Genomic DNA, 24,373 nt, shown 5'->3' with positions numbered 1-24,373 from the left:
CAAAGGCTTTTTAAGGTACAGTCTCATCATTTATCTTCACTGAGAAACCATGTCTGTGTAAAAACATAAAGTGTATTAGGATTAAAAAAAAGGTAATAAAGCTTCTGCTTTGAAACTGCTGTAAAGCTGAAGGGCTTTCACTTTTTTCTTTCTCAAAGGTTTATTGAAACAGAATCTGAAAGACATAGGCATCCACAGCTGTAACTTTTCACATAAAAGTTTAATGTAGAACTACAAAGTGACATGTTGCTATTATGTAGGATGCCTGCACAGATACAGGGCTTTTTTTTTGGCTAGCACAGAACATCCTGGGTTATTTTTCTTAATATCTCCATGATGATGAATGAATAATGAATATTCTTACTCACAATTATTTTACTGTGAGGTAACACTTCTTTCTGTGGAGGTTCATGTAATTTATCTAAATGTAGGTAGAAACAGAATCAGGCACTGAAACATCCTTGTTCACCAGCAAACAGCTTTACATTAGATATGTATTCCAATGGGGAAAAAAATGGCCATTCCTTTCCAGCACCATCAGATACAAGAAGGACAACACAGAACTGCTCTTCAACAGACCACACTGAAAAAGCATCAGAGTGGTAGCTAGGCAGGGGTTGAAGGGAACAACACAAAGACAAAATGAAACTTAATTTTGGAAGAACAAGTAAAGACAGAGCTTCTCTCTAATACTACCTGTCTCAAACAGTAAAATTGGGCTATTGCAGCAGGCAAATACTGTGCAGCCAGAACAGTATGGGAAGGGAATTTTTCAAAACAACTGAACTTCTAATAGCAGCTTTTATGAGACAATTGCCATCTGTTTTTTCCTTTATGTTTCTCACTTGGGAAATAAAAAAAAGTGAAAGCCATGAATAAAGGTGGTATTTGTTTTCTTCCTTTACAGCACTCTGAGCATCCAAACAACTTACCATGAAACAGCATATGCAATCCAGATTTATTTCCTTGTTAGTGGGAGGAGGTTATATTTGTTTAAAATGATTGTTAAGGGAGATCTGAAACTCAGCGTCTACAATTTCATTTGACATCTGAATTTTTCAGAACAAGAGTGTCCCTGATGTCTCTTGAGCAATAAAAGCATGGGGCCTACTCTCTTTAGCAATTAATAACTCTATCACAATACTGCTCTTGCCCTAGCTGCTTCCTTTGTGCTTTCACTGTGGTCTAAAATACTGATTAATACAAGCTGGTTCTTTTAGAGTCTTCCTCTGTGATATCAACATCTTGAATGTACAAGCCACTGCTAAAATCTCCAGGTAGGTAGGAGCTAGGATCTTCCTCATGTCTTCTTATAAAGATTGAGTTACTAATGGTTTCTTTCTTGGTTCAGGTTCAACAAAACTACTGAACCTAACTCACTTCCTCCCAAAGGACAGGTTTCTCCCCTCATCTGAATAGTGTCTCTTGTTACTTTAAATCATGGCTAATGTTTTTAAAAATATATCTTACACATAAGTCAGCTGTAGATCTTCAGCATCAAAGGAGCCAAACAGAACTGTGTGAAGCAGTGTAACCTTAAGCTATAATTTTAAAATGCCATCACGAAATCTCTCAAATAGTTTTTAAAATTTACTGTTGACCTAATAACCTCAGTCCAAAGCATACAACTTCAAATAGTTGTTTTTGTTTTCCCTCCAAAAGCAGTATTGGTAAAACAAATATATATATTGCAAAATACCTTTAAATTTGTATATCAATGAGTTATCTGTGCAACTCACTTAAATTGCTAAAGTTTTCATAAAAGATTAGTAAATCAGGATAGCAGTAGAGCTGGCAGGCCTTAGATGGAAGTGATTTGATAAAATTGGAATTCTAATGCAATATGTTCACAGAGAAAGTTAAAAAAACCAAGCAAATGCAACCTTGTAATAATCAACATCTGGCACTGAAATGAACAGCAGTCACAGATGAAATACATATTTGAAAAATTTGTCATGGTGTCTTTCAAGTAATGAACATCCACAAATTGTTTGTTGAAATATTTTCCTTTTAGTACTGTTATGCATGTCTGGGAAATAAAGTTTGTAAAGAACAGCCAGAACTCAGCTGCATGCTTAAAACTGAAACCACAGAGGTTACTGAATTAATTTTAATACCAAAAAACCCAAAGCCTGTACTGTCTTCCTTTTGCAGCTATATTCCTTCTATGAGCCTCCTTCACTAGTGCCTCTAGTATTGAATGCTCTAGCAGACAAGACAGGACAGCTGGACAAACACATTCTCATCTCAACTGTAAAGTTATAATTTTCCCTTCCCACTAGTTTTCCCTTGAAACAAGGGAAAGTGCTGCTCCACTGATTAAAACAAACAACCCTCCCGCAAACAACAATAAAAAAGACAAACACTCCTTTTCTTCCATTTCCTTTATTAAAGGGAATGTCTAGGTGAGGCAACTTGGTCACAAACTAAAAACGGACATCATTTTCTCGGCCATGAAGGAAAACTTTTGTCAGGATTGGGGCAAAACCCAGAGGCAGTTAGATGATGGCAATGTCTGATATCAAAGGTTGACAGAATAGAGCACTGAAAGCAGAGTGAAGACAGAGCTTCAAACCACCAGGTCTCTAAGGGCCATTTGGCCACATGACAAGACTCTGCAGGAGGAGAATATGGAGAGGTGGAGCACAGCTCCTTCTCATGCCACTGTGGAGAACTAAACCCTCCTCTTTGCCTAATATTACAGTTTATCCACAAAGCTAGTCCTTAAGATTGATAAATTTCTAGACCATGATTTTTATCACACTGCAGGAACATTTCACCATGAACTACACACTCATCAAGCCCTGCAAGGAACCTAGCCTTGAAGCCATGCTTCTCATGGGGAGTGCAAAATCTACTCTCTGCAGTTTTCTGCAGACTTCTGAGGAGACTTCTGCCTCCCTAGGCCTCAGGGTAACTTTACAGTACCCTCTGAGTATTGCAGAGACTTTGTCTCTGCAATGTACAGTTCAACACTATGCCACATGCACAAAAGAATGCAAAAGCCACAGGCACTACATAAAATCATAAAAGAAGAAAAAAGAAGTATTGCAGGGTTAGATTGTTTGGAGCTGCTATTGGTTTGGAGGGAGATTTAAATCTTTTTAACAACCTCTTATGCAAACTAAAAGAGGTAGGTAGTAATGCATCCTAGAAAATAACGACATTTCTTCACAGAAAAAGCTGGCAAAAACAACATACATGTACACATATACTCACACATGCTCCTTTTAAGTTTTCTGCAGAAAACTTTGTACTTTGAAAAAAAAAACTGTAAGCATTGAAATGGAAAAGTTAAGATTTCTGATTGTAATGTTCACCTTTTGTTTTCTAGGACAGTTTCTAGGGCAAAGCATGCCCTTTCTCCTAAACACTACATTTTCTTTCAACGTTTTAAAAGGAAATAATTTCACAGCCATATAATATCATCAGTAACATAGGCCATGGAAAGAAACAGCAAAGCAGTTAAGACCAATCTCATGAGGAGCTGCTCTCCTTTAATGCTTTGCTGGGGGAAGTCCAGCCTGCCTCCAGAATATCCCAAAGACTGAGCAAGCATTAACATGAATATGGCTGCTGTATAGGCCAGCTCAGCACAGGTCTCTTATTCTCCTCTGTGCCTGCACTATTCCTTTCATGACTACATCTTTTATGTCTTCTTTTCCTTCTCCATTAGCGTTTTATTACCTTTTTTACTCAAATAAATAATTCAAACAAAACATAAGTACCATAGGCGAAGTGTTCAAGACATGAAAACAACTTCCAAGGTAAGCTATGAACATTTGTAATTAGGCACAGTGCAAATGTTCACAGCGGAAGTCAATTATACTCACTACATGTTTTTGCACACAAATAATACTGGTTTATAAACATACAACTCACTTCAGGGTCTTGTTTTCTTTTACGATATTCTAGGTAAAGAAATACGTACAAAGGAGTAATTTGCTTGGAAAATAAACCTGTTGCAATAAACAAGAGGAGAAATAAAAGATATAGAGAGTAGCAGCAAAAGGAAACGGGCCCCAATACAGAAGAAAACTGGAGAGGCAAGATCCTAAGGAGTGGACACAGTGCCTCTCATCGAAGCATTCAAGCAACTCAAGGAAAATTCTGTACTCATGCGGATTTGCCTCTATTACATGCTGCTTCCCACAACGTCAGGCCAACTGTAGTAGCTTGCTATCCACAACATCAGCTATGGACGCTCTTTGGATACTCCTTTCTCTAGCGTTGATTAGTATTTGTGTTTCTCTGGGCTTCCTCCTCTGGGCCATCCTGATGTGCCAATGCCACCGCTCCGCAGGGGCCATCGCCCAGGCCGAGTACCCCTCCCCGCCGGTGCCCGTGCCCGCTGCTCCGTCCCGCTGCCGCCGGAAGGGCACCGGGGCTGGGGCAGGCACGGAGGGGCACAAGCTCCGGCCCGGCCCGGGGCTGCGGGAGGCGGCCGCCCCCGGCCCGCCCGGCCGCTCCTCAGAGGCGGCCGCCGCCTCCAGGCACGGGGAGCCCGGGAGGCTCGGCACAGCGCATGGCCTTGTTCTTGTCTCCACCTGCTGATCCCATAAGCGAATGTACTCGAGGGAAAGCAGCCTCACGGCTAGACAGACTGACAGACACGGGTCGGTGGTCATACAGCCGTGTTTCAGGGCTGTTCCCGTGCAGTCACCGTGACGCGGGAGAGGAGGCAGGACACCGACACCGCAAAGGGGTGACCCGGTTTCTTTCCACTTTCCCTGTCAGACTTTGGAGGACAGGCAGGGTGCCATTCCGCCGTCCGTTCCCTCCTCGCCAGAGCCATTTTCAGGTACGGCCGAGCCCCGCTGACCCGGGGCACGGGAGGGCCGGCGTTCCGCCGAGAGGGCGGCCAAGGCAAGAGAAACCCAAGTGCAGGCAGCCGAGCTGCCACTGCTAACGCTCGGTAAATTTCTGGAGCTCATGTGTCAAAAAGCATCACCTTCAGTTCGCTGAACCCTTCAAAAGAAGCACACACCAAGGCTCCAGCCTAACCTAGCTCTCACCCTCCTCAGAAAGGACGAAAAAAAAGACAGGGAAGGGATATACAAAGGCATTTCTCATCAACTGCTAAATGGCCCGATATACCCGGAACCTCCGCTTCTCTGCTTTATAGCAAAAGAGTGATGAAAACCCGATGGGACAGCGTGCAGGCTGCACTTTGAGCCACCGGGTGCATTTTTGGAATTGGACAAATATTCTGAAGTGGACACCTGGAAAGGGCATGGGCAGCAAGGGGAAATACTCTCAGGAAAGGAAGAGTTTAAAACTACTAAGAAAATTCCTGACTACAATTTTAAGAGGTGAAGTGCTGGTACAGATCAGTTTTCCTGAAAAGCAGGAACCGAGCTCGGAGCTGGCTCCTGATCTGCTGTTTTGAAGACCTCAAAAGCAGAGCAATTTAGACAGCAACTTCTTCAAGGAGTCCGGGTAAAACTACAAGGACATAAAATTCCAGTCAGACACAGGAAATTCTTGGGGCAATTCAAGAATTTTATGAGTCAGAAGATAAAAATCCCTCTGAATACCTAAATAAACTAATCTAATGAAGTAGTCACCAGGAAAGGAGTGTGGTGAATCTGCATGTCAGGAAGGACAAATTTAAACAAACAGGAAATTGAATAACCTGAAGCTGTTTTCATTTTTACTCCCGGTTCCCTGCTTCTATTTGTTTTTAAGGTGCAAACCGAGTTGATGGCTGCAGAAGCTGAGGGGACTTTTTCATTTTAGAGGAAGTCTCAATTTAAAAGAAATTAATTACCTGGCTTCCTTTTGAAAAGGTGGTAAGTTGTTTATTTGTGATTCATTATTTACACTATTGTAGACCCTTCAGGGCCAAGTGCAATTGGCCACTAACCATTGCAAAGGAATGAAGGGAAAATCATTGATGTAAAATTCATAACTGAGCATTTAGCTTTTTCCCTGGCAAGCAGAAGTGAAGTTAAATACTTCCTATCAGATATTTTACCTATGCTAGTGACTAGAGGGTTCATTCCAAAATGGATAGCTGCATCTGGTCCAGGTTCATATTGAGGTGCATACTTAGATTTTGACATAGAAAAGTTGACAGAGAGGTTTCCAGAGAGATCCTCATGCCTACAAAGGTCTAAACTTTAGGTAAATGGAATTTTAAGACCATCTATGTGAAGTGGTATTATACATAATGTTACGTCCCCCAGTGGATAGCTATGGAGCTGTACATTGTCTAGACTCCAAAAAGAAGGGGTTTACAATTGAGTACTATTGCATCCCAAATGTCTTTTATAAGGAGTGAGGAACTTTTTCAGTTTATAACATTTTCATTAAAAATTCTCTCATTTAGGAAATGGAATAAATTTTAGCAAATTGCGCTTTGCAAAGATCATGTCTGAATTCCTAAAATTGCAAAGGTTGAGACTGTTCTCATCATGTTGCTTGTATACTGTAGTTTAGCTTTCATTAAAGTCCTTTTGTTATCTCAGGTTTGCCTCAGCCTCAAGGAAGTAAACATACAGAGAAGCTGGATTTTTTTGCTTTATTTAATGAGGGCTGTGATTTCAAAACTCTTCCAGAAGAGACAAAAAGGAAAATTCTCTGTAAACAAGCTTTACTCCAAAACGGCTCTTCGGTTGACTAAAGTATTTCATTACACAAAGAGTTCATTATATGAAAACGAAAATACTGTATTTTAATTTGTATTTTCCCCTTTCATTTTATATTTCATACTAAAAATTGCAGATAAAAAGTTGTGCTGAAATAATTTTGAGATGAAAAATTAAACCTTCTTGCTCAAGAGACAAGCCACTGGTCTCTCAGCTTCCACAGTCTGATATGCTGCCGTAGACAATGTGTTCGGCATAGGTTGAACTGATTGCAAACTACTTTTATATAAATTTAGAACACTTCTTAGTTTTCTCTCTGAACTGCCTGTCTGGATCCTCCTATTTGGGGTTGTTTCTGGACTCCACTTAAAATACTAATTGTTTATATTAAACAGACAAGAGAATGTGTGATGTATTTTAACTGTCAAAAGTGTTGTGAACAGCAGCAGCTGGAAGAGGAATGTTTAATTCATTCTGTTACCCCCAAGCCTTTTAGAATCCTGTATCAGCAGCTACATCTCAGTCTTGCAGGCAAAGACAACAGGGTATGAAGGGGTGGTAGCACTGCGAAGCTTATTCTACTGGGGAAAAAACCAAGGGGCATTCATGTCATTATTACATCAAACTAGAGTATCACTAAATCTACAACAGTATTGATACATCTGTGAAAGCTGTGCACGTTTTTGTGTGGAACAGTTCACATACTATGGCTTGTTTCTTGTGCTGGTTTACTCACACTGAGCTGATGCCAGACACAAGATGCAGGTAGAGGTTTGGAGATACCACTTGAACTATTCACTGTGTGATATTCCTAAAAAAGGACTCTTAAATCTTCTGGACATGGCTCAGCAGCCTGTGTGAAGCTGTGAGGAAGAATAAGTTTCTGCCCCTGCACAATTTATTCTGACAGGGCACGTCAGAAGTGCTCAGGACAGTTCCCCCACCATAACTGTTGCAGCATAAGCTTTTGCTGGGACCAGCAGATCCTGAAACAAGTGTAAGAGCTGTTACTTAAAAGAGCTTAATAAAGGCCTTGCTAAGTATCAAGATCAAGTTATTTTCAACCTTTCAAATTTTCAAAAGCAGAAAAGCATCCTACCACATTTATACTATTTTGTGTATGTCCTTGAGAAAACCTTCTAAGTAAAACAGCAAATTAGCTGCACATGGAAATATGATCCTTCTAGTGTCTGAAAACATTAGGTAAAGACATGCAGGAGCTTGTGCAAACTGCTCTAGTGCAGGTTTTCTTGGTTTTTCAGGCCTGACTTCTGCCATGTGGTGTGGGGGTCTCTTTTTTTTTTTTTTTTAATGTCACATTTACAGGATGAATTTGGCACTCCGGAAAGGAGCACTGCCTTTGTTCATCCCATCAGTCTTTCTCTTGTCCAACTGCCACGGCTGTATTAGTAGGAAAAATAGACCTAACGAGGTGTAAAATAATGCTCTACATTCAAAACTTGAGCACTGTAGCTCATTTCACTTTAATATTTACTCCAAAAGTAAACTGCTGAAACCTTGCATAAATGGTGCCAAATGAGTTTGCAAGGTATTCTAAATGTACTGAAATTAAGTTGATTAACACCTCATACACACAGTTGTTTATTTGGTTTCCTACTACCAAAACTTCTGCCAGGATAACTCTGCTATGAAGCAAGAGAGGAGATACATGTAGGGCAAGCTTGACTGGAAGAATTCTTAACAAAACAGCAGTTAGGCAACAGAAGCATCATCCATACCAAGCCACTAAGCAGAAATACCTAAGTTGAAAAAGTGGATTGAGGTAGAGATTGTAATTTGATTTAATGCTTTTTATACCCTATGTGTAGCATTTCTCATTGTCAGCCCTTCCACTTTGTTTCTTCTATTAATTAGATTTTTCTTACACTACTTCTTTCTTTCCTTTTTCATTCAGAAAGGCAGTTTGAGCTTCCTCTCAGGCAGAGTGTGCTTGGGAATGAGAAGTCAAGGAGCTGTAGCCTTGATTTGCTCTTGGAAGGAGCTGTACAGAGACTTTGTTCAGGTTTGAGAGATGAGTTTGTGGTCCCTTTTTAAAGGAAAGTTCTACAAACATTCTCACCAGAGAAGGCAAAATACAAAATCTTAACAAGAGCTCAAGTAGGATATCTTCCATTTAAAAATGCTGATTTTTAAAAAAAAGGAACATGAAATGCTTACTTGCTGGCAGCAAACTTTTTCATAGGGATGTCTTTCACCAAAGACACTCTCAACGAAGTAACCTGCTACTCAGGAGGTCCCATGGAGATGCATGGGAATCTTCTGTTCTAAACTTCAAATATTCTGTGTCCAAAGTGGAGAAGCTTTACAGGACAGACTTAGGTGTCATAGGGTGGCTGAAACAATCTATCAGCTTCTTCCCTTCTCTTTCCCCTGCCCTCAGTTGTCTTAGTCCTGCTGCTTTCTCACTGTTCACTAGCTCAGGTGCTTATCCATTAGTGGTGAGAAAGTTTAATTCACTAAACCAGAAGAAAATTATTCAACTTTTTTTCTGGGCTAACAAGCTCTATCAGTTAAGTAAGAGGTTAAACAAACATTGGAGGCAACATGAGGTGGAGGGTGAGAAAACAGGGCAAGGAGTGCAAGGATAACTTACTGTAATATCCCTGACTGATAAAAATTGTACTGTTAGAATAAACTAAACCTCTGAACTCAGCTTTGACACTACATCTGTGCACTAGTATCACAGAAACATGATTATAAACTGACCACACAAACAACAGATTTGACTAGAAGGCTGCTTGAGGTCAGTGCCTTTATAATTCAAATAAACCTGTAATCCTTTAGTTCCAAAGATCTCCTTTGTCTCAGCATTACAAAAGGCAAAGAATGTGAATTTACAACTTAAATTACCTGTATCTTTTCAAAGTGAGCAGGTAGCAGCGGATGCACTTTTCTGGAAAGGGACTGAAATACAGTGTACTTTTCATTCCCCAAGCATGGTGTGAGCTCTTAAAAAGCAGATAAGACAAATTCAAAAGCTACAATATGTCAGTTCCCTACCCTATCTTAGGTAAAACAAAGTCTGACCACCTTTGACACCAAGCTACTCCAGTACTGATTGAATCCTATTCAACAAACTGAGACTTTTTTGAAAATACTTCATAACTCCCCACAAGTACGCTCTCTGTTTACATAACTGCGGAGTGGTCAAAGGGGATTTAGCAGCATTGCAACAATGGAAGTTGCAGGGCCAGGGAAGGACTGGAATGCCAGGGGTTGCAGCTCTTCCCTCTGCACCTTTCATGTCTTCATGAGAGTGCAACCAAAAAAACATGTAGTCTGGCTGCAGGGCACTCTTAGCCTTAGGAAAAAATATCTGCTTTCAGTTGCCTAAAAGGGATTATTCTAAGCCCAAACTTTCACTGAAATGTAAAGGGTTTCTAGTACCCTGATTGGTTTGCAGTCACACCAAAATTTTTTTATGTGCACTGTAACCTCTTCCCAGCTCCCCAGGAAACTGAGGCATACCCATGGTTTTAAATGCTCGAGCTGAAATTGTATCACTTCAGGTGTTCGCAATAGGATTCCTTCCTGTAAAGAAACTAAAGAAGTAAAATACTGTCCAAACTGCTGCAGGAAGAGAACAGACCCAATAGCACTGTCAGTGGCTGACAAATGACTTGGTTCCTGTGCCACAAGCAGCAACCCACAGAGCAGCTCACTGAAAACCCAAACAAGCCTTGCAGCCTCTGGCTTTAGAGCGAGAACTAGAGGACCTGGGGACCTCTGACCCATGTTCTGAAACAGACCTTATAAATGTACTTCCCACCCCTGCAGGCAGCTTAATGGCCTGTACAGGCCATTTCTGACATCGGCTTCAGAGCCTCACCTTGGCCCTCATTGAAGCTTTTTGGCAAGAAACAAGATGGTGCTGCATTTGCACAAGGCACCATCCCATTGGTGTATTTTTGAGGGAGGAGGTGGAGTGAGGAGAAGCAAGAAGCCTCAGTAGCAAAATTTCCTGTGTTCAACTTTTATTTTTCAGTGTTCAACACTACTATCACCAGGTGTAATATTTGTTTCACACTGCTATTCTTAACACATTTTTTAATCTACACCCTAAGAAATGTTAAGTCTAAAATACTTGCAAAATTGAAGTGCTTTCTGAAAGGCCTGAAACAAAGTGATCACCCTTTGGAGAACTGTTTGTGCAATGACTGATGCTGTCACAGCTGGATGATTGTGCAATCTAGGAAACCAACCTGTGGGTGCCAGATATTAAGCATACAAATAAATGGGGCCTGAGTTTTAAGTTGATGCCAGGTTTGGGAATTTGGTTTTAGTTTATTTCTACTATAATAATAGTGCCTTAAACCAGAGCCTTTAAGTGACTTGAAAACTTTCTGAAAAATCTTAAATTTTGAAAAAAATAATTTAAAAATTTTTAATTAATTTTTGTAAAGACTGGAAAAGTTAGAGAATTTGGATAAAAATCAAACAGCTCAACTGTTTTCCACTCTTCATTTTGCAAGCATATAGTGCAAGTCTTTGCTTGAAATGTATCCTTTCCAATATCAGCATATGTTAAAAAATCTGAGTGGCACATATCCTGCCCCAGTTCAATACATAGGAAAAGAGCCAAAATATTTTCCTTCAGATTACCAACTTAAAACAAACTTGCCTGGATACACAAGTCTCCAGCCTTGTTTGCATGTACTTGTTTAGTGCCCAAATAAAAAAATCTCACAGTTCTAGCTCTGGCTACCCCACCCTCTGGGACTAACCTTAGCATCCTCTGTTTAAACATTTAACCTCTTTCTACAGTAAGAACATATAGCAAAGATCTTGCATCCATCTGAATATGAAAACTGGGTGAGCAGGACAAGCAATAATTTAATATGTAGCTTTGTACTAGCATATCTCTCTCGTTTTTCTGTGTTTAATGATCTACTTCCCTGTGCTCATTCCACGCAACTATTTTTGGGTTTTTTTTTTTTCTTCACTGATCTTTATGAGATCATTTAAATATTTGCATAAGCTTCAGTAAGTATCAGTTTGTTTCCAAAGAGGGTTACATTCTTCACTCTTGCTTTGAATGTTTTAAATACCTGTTATCACTGCTGTAACTCTAGTTCTCCATCATTCATTAGCTCTAAAACAGACCTGCACAAATAGACCATATAATTGAACTAATGAGATATGGGTGGTAAGTTTATGTAAATACAGCCTGAATGAAAGGTAGAATGTCTGCATAGCTTAGATAATCTTATTCTTTACATTGCAGTGAAGATGACACTGCATGCCCTACATCTATTAATCTCCATGAATTCAATGAATGTTCTGCCTTATTCTTTCAGCTTCTTTATGAGACTACCTTTATGTTACTAAATTTGAAGTAACACAGTCCCATCCAAATGTTAAAGCAGAACTGTAGGCTGTAACACATTTGATTACTTAGGCATTTTAGTATCACTGTCCATCTCCATCTGTGTGAGATTTAACCCTGCCACTGGACAAGACAGTTTATGAAAACTAAAAAACATGCAGGAACTATTGGCAGAGGAGTGAAAGAAATATACTGTTAGTGCTTGTACAAATTATGAGAAACCCATTAAAACTCAATCATTTTGTGGATAAGTAGAAACATTCCCAGAGGCAAAGTGGCAGGATAAATCTCATGAGTCTGAGCTTCTGAAGTTTCCCAATAGCCATTTTTGCCGTGGGAAGGAAGGTGGAGGGTGCAGGGATGGACAGAGTCTCTGTATGGTCCATCTCTGTCCTGATCATCTTAAGGCTGTGGGCATTTGGATGAAGGTCTGTGTCCTCACTGCCACCAAGTGCAGTCAAGCTGCCTGGCCACTCTGGTTGCCATACCAAAAGGTAAGTGATGGCATAGGTCCCAAGCTTGGACTGGTGTATAGTGTTCACAGGAGGTGGGAAGGTGGTCAAGTAAAGGTGGTCAGGTACCCTTTCCCTCCTCCCAGAAATCAGAGCCCAGGCAGGGGCATGTCCCACCGGGCAGTCTAACTGGTGTGTTACGCATCCTGGCCAGGAGCACGTTCTTTGGGAAGAGACCTTCCTGATGTGAGAAAGCGAGGGGAACATGAAAAATCACGTAAATGTATCATTAAATGAATTACTTTTTCAAAAACTAGAGCAAGGGAGTTAAGATTACAGTTCTACTATGTATATTTCTTTGCTTTTTTAGGAGTGAGGCTTACTTTTTGTATGGTCTATAGTGTGATGCCTAGAACCAAAGGAGTGAAAGCAGCTGCTGGCTGTAGGATTCAGCATTGTGCTGAGCTTCAGCAACAAAATGCTGCCTTGTGTAATCATACTGGCACAACAATACAGATGCAGGTACACCTGAGATATGCTGCCATTGTGGGGCCAGGGAAGAGTCACACATGCAGATAATAAAGAAAATAAAATTTTTGAAAAAGGGTGCTCCTGTAATTCTTTTCTCCACCAGTTAACAGTGTAAATGATGACCAATGTAAATTCAGTTTGCCACAGTCTTAGTACCATCATGACCTAAAGGGCAGTTCTGACAGTAGTTTTTCATTCAGGTTTTTCTTACTATACTTGAAAGCAGGGAGTGTTTTCATTCCAGTGAAACACTGTATCTCCCTTTTTTGCATTTTAAAGTTGTTTCAAGAACCCTAATGCTTTATGCAGCAGATTTTTTTATTCACAAGAACATTTTTTGCCACTCTTCAACATAAATATGTCTTAATTGGTTTCCAGACATTCTATCAGTGCTAAGCATTGATATTTCAAATCCCACTCCTCTTTGAGTCAGTATTCCTGGAACTCAATTTAAATCCCTTCTAGTGTGCATGACAGGGAAAAAAAAATCACTGACTGAAGGGGGAGATAATAGTTGGGAAGTGAGTATATGAGTACTTTCAAAATCCATAAATCTTAAGGTAAACACTTTTAAAATGAGAATATAAACACGGAAATTCTGTTCTCATGACCACCTCCTTGAAAAATAATAGACAAAACCAGAATGCTTATGGTTTTAAATGTTAATTTTTCAAAAATACTCTTCAGTTTTCATATCTGCATTTATTGTGTCAGCCTTCCTTAGCTTGGTTAGAGCAGTTAACAGAATAAAAGACTTAGACTTTCTAAAAGTTTCTCAATAGTGACTTAAAATCACCAAAATATCTTCCTACTAAGCTTTTCAAAAATTTCACATGCTTTCTGAAATATGCCAAAGACCAGTTTAATATTTGGGCCCTGAGTGAAGCTAGATTGAATATGATACATTTTTTATCCACTCTTATTATCCTTAGGCCATATCTCTTTGAGTTACATATTTCTTTTCTTGCCTGTAAACAGATGAACACTGGTGAATGATCAATTTGCAAAACATACTTTACCAGGTTTTTCATATCTGACAATTCTTACTAAGAATTTAAGAAAAAGTTATAAAAATGCAGTAATTCTCTGGGGTCACCATTACTGAAGACACATAAGCAGATTTGGGTTTGTTTAGGAAAGGTGAGATTTAAAAAGGGAAATGAAAATGCATACAAAGAGAAACGGAACTAAAATAATCACTAAGCTAAACTTATCTTTCTCATGAATATACTCCACCATAGCTCTGTCTACAAGAGGTTTACTGACACCCAGCCAAAGAACTTGGGAGCAGTTGTGTAGTTCTCTCAAATTCATGATTTTTATCCTACTAAGCCTCCACAGCAACAGACATGGAAAATTACTTGAGGATCCCATCCACTCATCCTCAACTCTTGGTACATTCATTCCAGTGATAATCTATTGTGACTTTCAATGATTATGTAAATCAAAGTTACATGCCTAACTCTAAAATTGATGAACACTCAAAAGGGTGATTCAATGTGCCCTGAATGTCACTTGAGATGAAGCTCAGAGGGCTATGTTAAGGTAGATAGTCACAGTTAGCTGAGATGATCCCACTCCACCAACATGGTAATAGCTACCGTAAAATATCCCTCCAAATGAAATGCTAGCACTTCTCCATACACAGGGATTGTGTGAAAGCCAGACACAGACATAACCTGAAAGGGATATTATGCAGAAAATGAAAGCACCTCCATTGCTACAGCTAGTAAAGAAAAGATTAGTGCTAAATTAGGTGCTTCAGTCTTATTCACAACAATCAAACACTGTGAATATTGATTCTGTGATCTCAATAGGCACAGTGTTTGGATTGGAGTATACAGTCTAAGATTGTTCAGACATCTGGACCGTGGCTGATGAAAAGGTTGGGACCACTTTGTAAAGAAAAATAAGCGGGCAAGACAACTATGTACAAAACAATAAATGGTAATTCACCGCCAGTGGAAAGCAAGGTTGGTAAGACTCCTGATCCAATCACATAGGGCTACGATTCTTTCCTTTCAGAAATGCTTTCAGGCCTTGTAACCAAATTCACTGTTGTGTGGCATTAGACCTGATTGTGATGCCCTTACTCATATAAAACTCAGTGCAAATTGTGTCTAACTTAAACTGGCAGCATTAGGCCTCATTGATGTTTTCACTAAGGACTTAATTCTAAACAGATGGCCGCTCACACGTACAGTGGCAGTTGCGTTGGTATGACACAAACTTGTCTACCATTACATCTTAAAGACTGTGGTTGCCACTAAATTAAGTCAGCAAAAGACAAGTTAATCTTCTTTGCTTCATACTCAGATCAACACTAAAGATTGTGATGGTGATCACTGAACATTCCAGTTTGATTAAAAGCAGCTTGCATTTTTCCCTTTACTATTAGTACTACAAAAACTGAACTCAGTTTTAATAAGAGACTAAAATGTGAAATAGCAAAAGCTGACACATCTTTCTGATGGTTTCTTAATAGTCATAAATTTATAGCACTACATCAATGAAAGAAAAACATTAAATATTTCAATCTTTATTGAATCCTCTGTCATTAATAATTATCACATAGCTAGTTTGTACAGTCTAATTTTTTTTCAAATAACAAATTTATTCCAGTTTCAAGTAATGCTGAATGATATCATTCTCATCATCTTGTATAAACAAGATGTTAAGTTTCTTTTTCCTTTAACAAATCCAGAGGGAAGAAATAAAAATACCTTGCATCTCATTCAAATTCATAACCTCATAAACCATGCTAGCCAAAACAGAAGATGCGCTATTTTGGACAACATGCACATAGCCACAAAAGATATTGTGCTTAATGAAACATTGCCTAAATCCAAAACAGGAAAATGCACTTTTGTGGTAGTGAGAAAATAGTAAGAACAGTGAGAAGAAGAGTGAACACATTGACCATAAGGATCCTGTCCTGTTAAATTCATCAAGGTGCACAGGCAGAAAACACCCTCATGGTCCTCTGCCTGATGTGTGGCTGCAGCTTATCCCATAGATAAGCTGAAGTCCCAAAAGCCATCTGACACATAGTGTGTGGGGGTTCCAGCAGGGTACTCACTGAATGCCGTTGTCTCACCCCCTCCTCGTTTCCAGAGGCTGATGAGGCTGGCAGTGTGGTGCTTGTCCCAATGGTTTCACACAGCTCTAGATTTCCTTTGAGCTCAGTTCTGGTCACAGCAGTGCCAAACACCTCCAGATTGTCACAACTGAAATGATGCCGAGCTTTACAAGTGATTCAGGAACAAGTGATAATCAGTTATCACTCATCAGCACATAGTTCCCTGGGATGTACCAGTGAGATGTCCCAGCCATCTAATACTCCAAGTCAGGAGTATTATCCACATCAGGGCATGGCCCTGAAACATTCACCAGATGGTTCATTTTGCATCTGACTAAACGCTCATTTTGCTGCTGAACAAATATGACTGGCCATGCTCCTCAGCCATTGCATCCCCAACAACCTGCGTGAATAGTTGTTAATGCCAAGAACAAAGTAGCACTGACAAGTAACAACAAGATAATCTGAGCTGCTGTTCCTGTTTTTGCAGTAACTGTCTCCCACCATCTCTCTGTGCCCAGCTCACGCACATTTTCAAGAATCCAAGCTGGTGGTGGCCAGAGAGAAGGAAATCATTCCTCTTAGTTGAAAGAGAACCTGAAGAGGTCATGTACCTCATCCAAAAAGCTCTGGAGCATCCCTGTTCTTCAGTATCACAGTTTATTTTGTCACTTTTTACAGATTCTGCAAGAGATCTTTTAATACTTTTAAATCAAATGCTCTGATTGTAGGATGACTGTTGAACTTGCCAGCATGATATTGTTAAGAACACCAAATATCACTTCTCCCTGTTTCTGAAACTACTTAGCCTTCCTAAGAAGAAATTAAGAACTGTTCTAACACAGCCTAGGTGGAGAAGCTGACAGCAATAAAATTTAGGAACTTATTTCTTAATCTGTATTTAAATATTTGATGAGTTAGATCAATGCATGTTTTTATTAAGTACCTTGCTGCTTTGTCAGCCTAAGGTTTTAGGCAAGTTATATTTATTTTGTGTTGCCCTGGTAGTAAAGGTCAGTGAAAATTACTCACTTTCAAAACGCCTTTTTGTATCCATTTCTCTCTTACTTGGGTGGAGGATTCGTTATACTCTTAATAGTTGTACTGATGATTTTCATACAAGGGGACTGATGACAGGCTAAGGGAAATCAGGGCTGATACAGAGAGTTTGGAAAGCCCATTGCAGAACATCTGGAAATGTAGCCAAGAGGAATTTGTGAGAGGAAAACATCTGATTACCTCCAGCCTTATAATTTTGTTCATCTGTTCTCTAGCACCTGTGCTGAATCATGTAGCCTTGCAAGTTTGTACTTTGTAGTGGCCACATTAAAGGAAAGATGCCAGTAAACACAAGAAAGGAAAGGATGGGAACCTTCATGGGGATATAGAGGTGGCAGCATTGTGCAGTGCTGAAGACATGGGAATACACTCATTCTGGTGGAAAATGCAATGTGCTGAGAGAAGAAATGACCTTCAGAGTCCCTGGCTGACACTGTGAGTCCAGACAAGGTAGGCAAAAAATTCCAGGAACTATTGGGGGCTCTTTGACTTGCTTTGTATTTGGCTGCTGGGGCAGTAGGAATCCAACAAAAGCTCATATGTAGCTGCTTTTGAGGACAGACTCTAGGTGCATGGGCAGCTATTATATCTTAATTTCTGATACTAATTGGAATGTTTCCAGATTATTGACACAAACAGTGGCATAAATCACATACATTATATTTACATTTCATTTGATATGTAGAAGCAGGGAGACAGAAGAACAGGTCTCGGAGATACGTCTCTTTTTTGAGAGAAGTGTGAAGCTGGCACAGCAGATGATGGACACAGCTGAAGGCACTGTGTGTCCTTGGGCACTCTTTTTCTTCAGTGCACAGCTATGTTTCTACAGCAGGGTGCTTCCCTGACTGTCCCTCTTGCACCCTGTGCTCTCTGACTTTCTACATTCCATGGTCTGAGTGACAGATACACAAAAAAGAATCCACTGGAGTCCTTGCATGTTGTCCATGAATTTGTCCTTTCCTTTTATCACAGAACAAAATGGAATTTTTTTGCCCGTGATTTCACTGTGAACACTCTAACTTGAATATCACATCTCACTTCCACATTGGGTGCAGGATGCAGCAAGTAGTAAGGGACATGCCCCAGGAAAACTCCAGCCCTCCCAACAGGCAGTAGGAAATTCACCATTACCATTCCCTGGTGACTAGGGGGCATGCTGAGGTAGTTTTCTTAGATTATTTTGATATTACTAAGGTGGGATTTAAAGTGTTCAGCAACAGCTTTTGAGACCTACAGTTCATCCTGTTAGGGAACAGCACCCTGAAGACCTATTTACTCTAAATTTTAAAAAAGCAAAAATCTATTTATCATTTATCAAATTATTTCCATTAATTGTTCCAATGTAATTCTTATATTCTTAAATTCTGAAATCTTCTAACCAAGCACATAGCACAATAAGCATTTTAAACACTAAAATACTGATAATAAGAACAAAATTGTTTCACCTGTGGGGTTTTTTGTGGTTTACATTGTTCTCCAACAAATTGTGAGGAAAAAAAAATATTTCTTCTACAACCGTTTTTGCTTTCAAGTACTTTGTTAGAAAAAAATCTATTTTCGGTACCAGTAGAATTCATCATAGTATGACAGGAAAGCAAAATTGTTTCATTTATAAGATCTTGTAACAGCGTGAAGCTAACCCCATGGTCTCTGAGACAGAAATCCTGCCAGCTGTAGACTTATAAAGAGTTAGCAGAGAAAAAGAAGTTTCTCAGATGGAGCTGTTAGTCATGATATGAAGAATGTGTGTCCCCTACAGATGTTATAGTTATTTGCATGATAAATCCTGATCATCACCATAGGAATTTTGCAGCCTTCTTTTAAGTTAATGCTCAAGTTCCAATTAATCTTCTTTTGACAGTGTTTGTCTAATATTTCTGTGTTGAACAACATTATCAGGGTTACATTTGCAGTGAGCTTATTGGGTACTTTAAATGCTGTATTTCTGACTTTGTACTTGCTTCAGAAAGACTTCTTTTAATTCTTCAGTGCTTCACAAATATTTCTAGGAAAGGCAAGTATAATAGCATTGATAAATGTTTATTAAGGGCATATCTAGACTTGCAAGTTAACTGGAATTAACACTGGGGTTAATTTAGAGCAAGCAATAGTTGTGGAACAACTCCCTAGGAAAAAAAAATGTATTCTATAATAAAATTACCTCATTCTCATGTTCAACACTTGAACTGTTTTGAGTAACATAAGATAAATGGGAACAAAGCATGTTTGTTCCAGTTTGTGGGATCATTACTTTACTTAGGAATGACAGTCTAGGGAATTCAAAATTAAATGAGGGATGTGAAAATACCTTATGGTGTCTCCAAGAATCTTGAGGTTGCATAAATACAGACTCAGATGCCAGCAGTCCTTCTTAAACCAACACTACACTGACACTTTCCAAAGGCCTGTGTAATGCAGAACAGGGTGCTACACAGGGCACTGCACCCCCAGATGCAAAAGAGGGGTTTTTTTACAAGGATGCCATCACCCATGCACCTTGAGTGAACAGGGTGCATTCACTCAGCAGGAAGTCTGGGATTATTGTCTGCTTTGGGAAAGTTATAGCAAATTCTTTGGTAGGGAAACAAAACCAGATGGTGCCAGTATCTTCACTTCTCCTCTGCTCTTACATATTGGGAACAAAAGAGAAACTTAGAGTCGTTGTGCCATCTGACTGTCAGGATCAGCTTCTTGGTGGAAGAATTGAGTGCTCTTCCTGTGAAGAGAAGGCAGCTGTACCTCTCACAATGATAAGGGGGTTTTGAGCCTTGGTGTTGCTTGGTTTTAACAGCTAGCCTTGGTTGTTGAGGGTATCTTTACAACCAAGATACCCTTGAAACCTGTGCCAAGAGACACAGCACTGATGAGACCAAGGTGTTAAACCTCAATAATTCTCTGTTCCAAGTACAGAGTTTGGGGCAAAGATTAAAATGGGACCAGGAGCCCAGGGCAGAAAGGCCTGGTGACACGTGCTGAGCACACCACAGCTGCAATGGTAGCAAACTTTTACCACTAGCCTCGGAAAAGCCATGTCCCTGCCTTTGCTGCCCAGGGAGCGGCAGGCAGAACAGTGTACCTCACAGGAGAACTGCTTCAAAAGACAGTCAGAAATCTACTGCTCCACACCCTAGTTTTGGTAACTGCGCTAAAACAAAGGGGGTAATGGCAGAAAATGTGTGAAGCTGTCCCTCGTGCAATCCCTCTGTTTTGTCAAGATCCAAAAATCAATCTTAGCATAGAGTTTATTCAAGAAATATTTAAAGCAAGTAACCCCAAACTCACAGACTAAAATCATAATAGGAGCAAGATGACGCAAGTGTACAAGATGTAGGCATTGGCTATTTAAATGCTTCCTGCTGTAGATTTCACTTCCATATAGTTCCAAAGATAAAATCTAATGTAGAAAGAAAAAGCAACGTAATGCCTCACATTTCAAGCCCACTGGAATAAAGGAACTGGGATAAAAGGAAACTTACTATTCCATAAACAACCTGATTAATATACATTGTAAAATTCATAACATTATAAGCAGTTATAATCATAGCATTAAGCAAACTATATAGAAGATAACATTAGTCTAAAACCAAAATTTCCATAATAATGTCAGGTTTCCTGTTTAGAAGAGACTTTTTCATCTTAACCAAAAATGTATTTTGAATTACCTTTTCAAGCAATGGACATTTCACCTAGCTTCAGGACAATAGCCTATTCTTAATTTATTACTGTTTAACTTTAAGGAACACCTAGGAATAGTGAACTGAATAAGTAACAGTCTCCCCTGTTTGCTGTCCTGTGTTTTTTGTCTTGTTAGATATACATTAACCTGTTAGACTGACCTTCACTTCCCTCCCAGTTCCTACAACACATTACAATTCTTTATAAATACATCTTGGGAGAGACTGCCTTTTGGTAATCCTCCTCATCTGAGCTCTACAGACTGGTCTGACATGCATTGTGTACCTGCATCTGTCACAAAAATTTGATGACAAATCATCTGTTTCCTGACAGAGAGGCTGCACTGACTTCAAATTCCCACGAAATGTTTTTGTCCACCAGGAAGAAAACCATTTGCTCTATTGCAGTGATCATTTTCAAACTTCAATCCTCCATTTGATTTAGTCTGTATTATCATTTATTTGTATTACAATTTTTCTGGATCAATTAAAGCCTGTTGTAAGATACATCTTCTCTATCATCTTTTGGGAAAATGTAAAGAGACCGGAACTAATGAAAGGAATGAAAGCAAATGTTTCACAGTAACAATGCTGTTTTCAGAGGGTGAGAAATGAAGATCCTTTTTAAGGTTGACCTACCCCAGTTTGTTTAAAACTAAGCTGAACTTGAACTGATAAACTACTCTTTTGAGATTAACCTGAATAGTGTACATTCAGTAAAACACTGTAAATGTAAACATACCTGAATTGGAGTCAAACTTTGTTTCTGACCTGAAAAAGAAAATAAAAAGATCGTAAGTTGCTAGAACTGCTTTATGCCATAAAAACCATTTGTCAGACTGATCCTTCCAGCAAATACCATCTTTAACCAAACTGTCTAACTCTGTACATTAACACTGAATGCATTCAAAGGCATTTGAGCCCAAATAATGACTATTATCTTTAATATTTTACTGTTTTATATGCTGTAGTTACAAAGAAGATATTTTGAAAGGCAGATCACTAAATGAAGAAAATAAAATATAAATTTGAATTAGGATTAAATTATATACTGTGAATCATAGCATACAGTTGTTTGTATGAATTAAATAGTTTCCATTCATTTTCATTTTTGAAAAGTCATTAGGAGGATTTAACTCATTCATGGATGTTTCCAATCTATTTTTGAAGCAGATACCATTTCATTAATGTCATATGTATTGTATCCAATGATCTGTACTTAATTGTGCAACATCCTAGGAGGTTTTTGTTTGTGTGTGTCTTCAATTTACTCATTCTGCACATAGGAGTAAGTGGTTTGATTTTCTTAAAAGTGGAAAGTGGGGGGGTGGGAGAGAGGAAGGGAGCCAGACCCAAATTTTAACTTGTTTTAAAGTCTTTGCAAAAAGACAATGATGTGTGCATTATGCACCATTAGCTTTGGTCGTGCACTGCAGATTTTTCTCTCCCTAACAAGTAGTGTTTTCTTCTAAGGGCTTAGCTCTTAGCAAATGAACCCTATAACCTGTATATTTAATAAAAGGAAGAAAAAATTAGCCCTTGTGGGAACATCATGTTTCAGATATCGGTTAATAATACTTGTAAATGTAGAAGCCTTTGAAGGTCTCACTTCAACTGTGGGAAAACTTAAGTTGGGTAATTACTCAAGATGCTGCTGATGTGCTGTCAAGCAGAATTAACCCTATGACTAGGGCTATCTACACAATCTGCTACAAGACAGCATTGTCTATATTGAGCTCTCAAACCAATTAACAGGCATGTTCCAATCAGATTTATATCGCCCACTAACAATCAGTTGCACACATGGTCATGGCTGTCACAGCAGGACACAAGGTCTGACCAGCAGGAGACCTGTTAAAGCATCTTACGTTGGCAGCAAAATGCATTTCCCCAGAAATTCTAAGGAGGAAGTACAATGTTGGATCCTTCTGCATTGCATCAAGGAAGGAATGTATTTTTTGGAAGTTACAGTCCTTCTTTTTTCAGCAACAAATGACCGAAGCTCAAAAACTAATTGCAGATTTATTTTCAACTTTTATTTTATAAGCTTCTACATGCTGTTACGTGCACTCTATATTTTTATATAACTCACATTGTAATTGTATACCAAATATCTGTGCTACAGCAAATAAATATAAAATCAATTATAATTTGAAAAATTAACAGGTTCACACCATTAAAGTCATCAGAAAGGAAACAACTCTCTTCCCCCATGCTGCTCATTCTGCACCTTCCTTCAGTGTTCACAATATTTTGTCTTAAATATAACTCTGAGGAGATGAAAAGGTGAGAGGGAAAAGACATATCTTCATAATTAATATTTTTAGTACCACCAAAAGCACTGAACAAAGAAAGCACGTTGCTGACATGGCTTCACAAATAGCAGCAGCAGTAACTGCCCAGGGCACCAGCCCGTGCACAGTTTGGCAGTATAATTCAATTGGTATTTACACCAGCGGGATGAAGTCCCCACCCTGTGAAATGTGGTAACCTGGGGGAAATTCCACTGAGTTGAAATTAAAGCTACTTAGTCAGTGTTTCATTTACAATATTCTGCTCAAGCTGCTGTATACCTGCCTACACTATTCTCTCTTGCTCATCACAGTACCAGCAACACCTCACTACCTACACAGTCAGACACAACGTATGAATCGTACCCTCAGCATCTGTTTATCTGCACAATCAACTTCTCGTTGCCTAAATTGTAGATACTCCCTATTAGTGGGTCAAAGAGAGCTCTTGCTTCTCAGCCTTAATGCCTTGTTATGGACATATGCACTGCAATTTGTGGCTTCAACAAACTGGCCCAAGGGCCAAGGTGGCAGAGCGTGCATGGGGAGGAGGGTCACAGGGGTCACTGGGCACTGTAATTAGTACCAAAGCTCCAAACAGTCATAAATTACTGGACAACACATCAGAAAACTGATATGGGGGTGATAAATGAATCGAACTTTGTCTGGCAACAGCAGAATAGTTATGAAAGAAAACACAACATGGGAGGTAGTACTAGGAGCCATCAAGAGGAGGAGCGTCACCTGTGTTATGGTCACCATTTCCCTTTGGGAAAACCATGTAAAATTTAGGACACAATATTACAGAAACTGTTAGAGATCTGAACAAGGCACAGAAAAAAGTGGAGGAAAATAATGAAGCGTCTTTAGCATTGCAAATAAGCAACAAGTGGCAAATGTGAGAGAAACACACTGCAAGAACACAGTCACCTTGGCTACTTGAAGGAATGACAAAGCTTACAGCCATTTTAATGAAAGCAGCATTTTTCCCTTCTTCCAAGATTTATATCTGCTTCTCAACAGCACGTTAGACAAAATGTCAGAAACTAATTGTGCATGTGTTAAAAATGCTCAACTAAAATATGGCCATTAAATAGGAAAAAAATAAATGCTGAAAGTACATTCCAAAGGGATGTTCTACTACACACAAAAATATTCACTCTGACTCCTTTATACTTTTAAAACTACATTAACTAGAAGGAAAAATCTCCTCAGTACATTGTTTGTTATCATAGTACATACTCTGATACACAACCTAAGCATCCTACCAAGCAAGATGCACATTACATAGCCAGGTCCTGAGTGTACAAATTGTCTCTTATCATTTATCACAACCAGAGGGGAGCA

The 24,373-nt window shown here is 39.3% G+C and overlaps 1 protein-coding gene across 2 annotated transcripts in view; it reads right to left on the bottom strand.

Annotated features, from left to right (window-relative positions):
• MSRB3 (methionine sulfoxide reductase B3) overlaps nucleotides 1-24,373 on the bottom strand; it is an 80,738-nt gene that overhangs the window by 12,616 nt on the left and 43,749 nt on the right. For both annotated transcript variants that reach the window (XM_054275386.1, XM_054275395.1), the window contains exon 5: nucleotides 21,478-21,506. In XM_054275386.1, the coding sequence (XP_054131361.1) occupies nucleotides 21,478-21,506 (29 nt within the window). The remainder of the gene's footprint in view (nucleotides 1-21,477; nucleotides 21,507-24,373) is intronic.

This window comes from Melozone crissalis, unplaced genomic scaffold, assembly GCF_028551555.1.
Source record: "Melozone crissalis strain CALT ecotype California unplaced genomic scaffold, PUWL_Pcris_2 ptg000004l_1, whole genome shotgun sequence".
Lineage (NCBI taxonomy): Eukaryota > Metazoa > Chordata > Aves > Passeriformes > Passerellidae > Melozone > Melozone crissalis.
The sequence above is the reverse complement of the archived record's forward strand: the minus strand, read 5'-3'. Positions and strand labels throughout refer to the sequence as shown.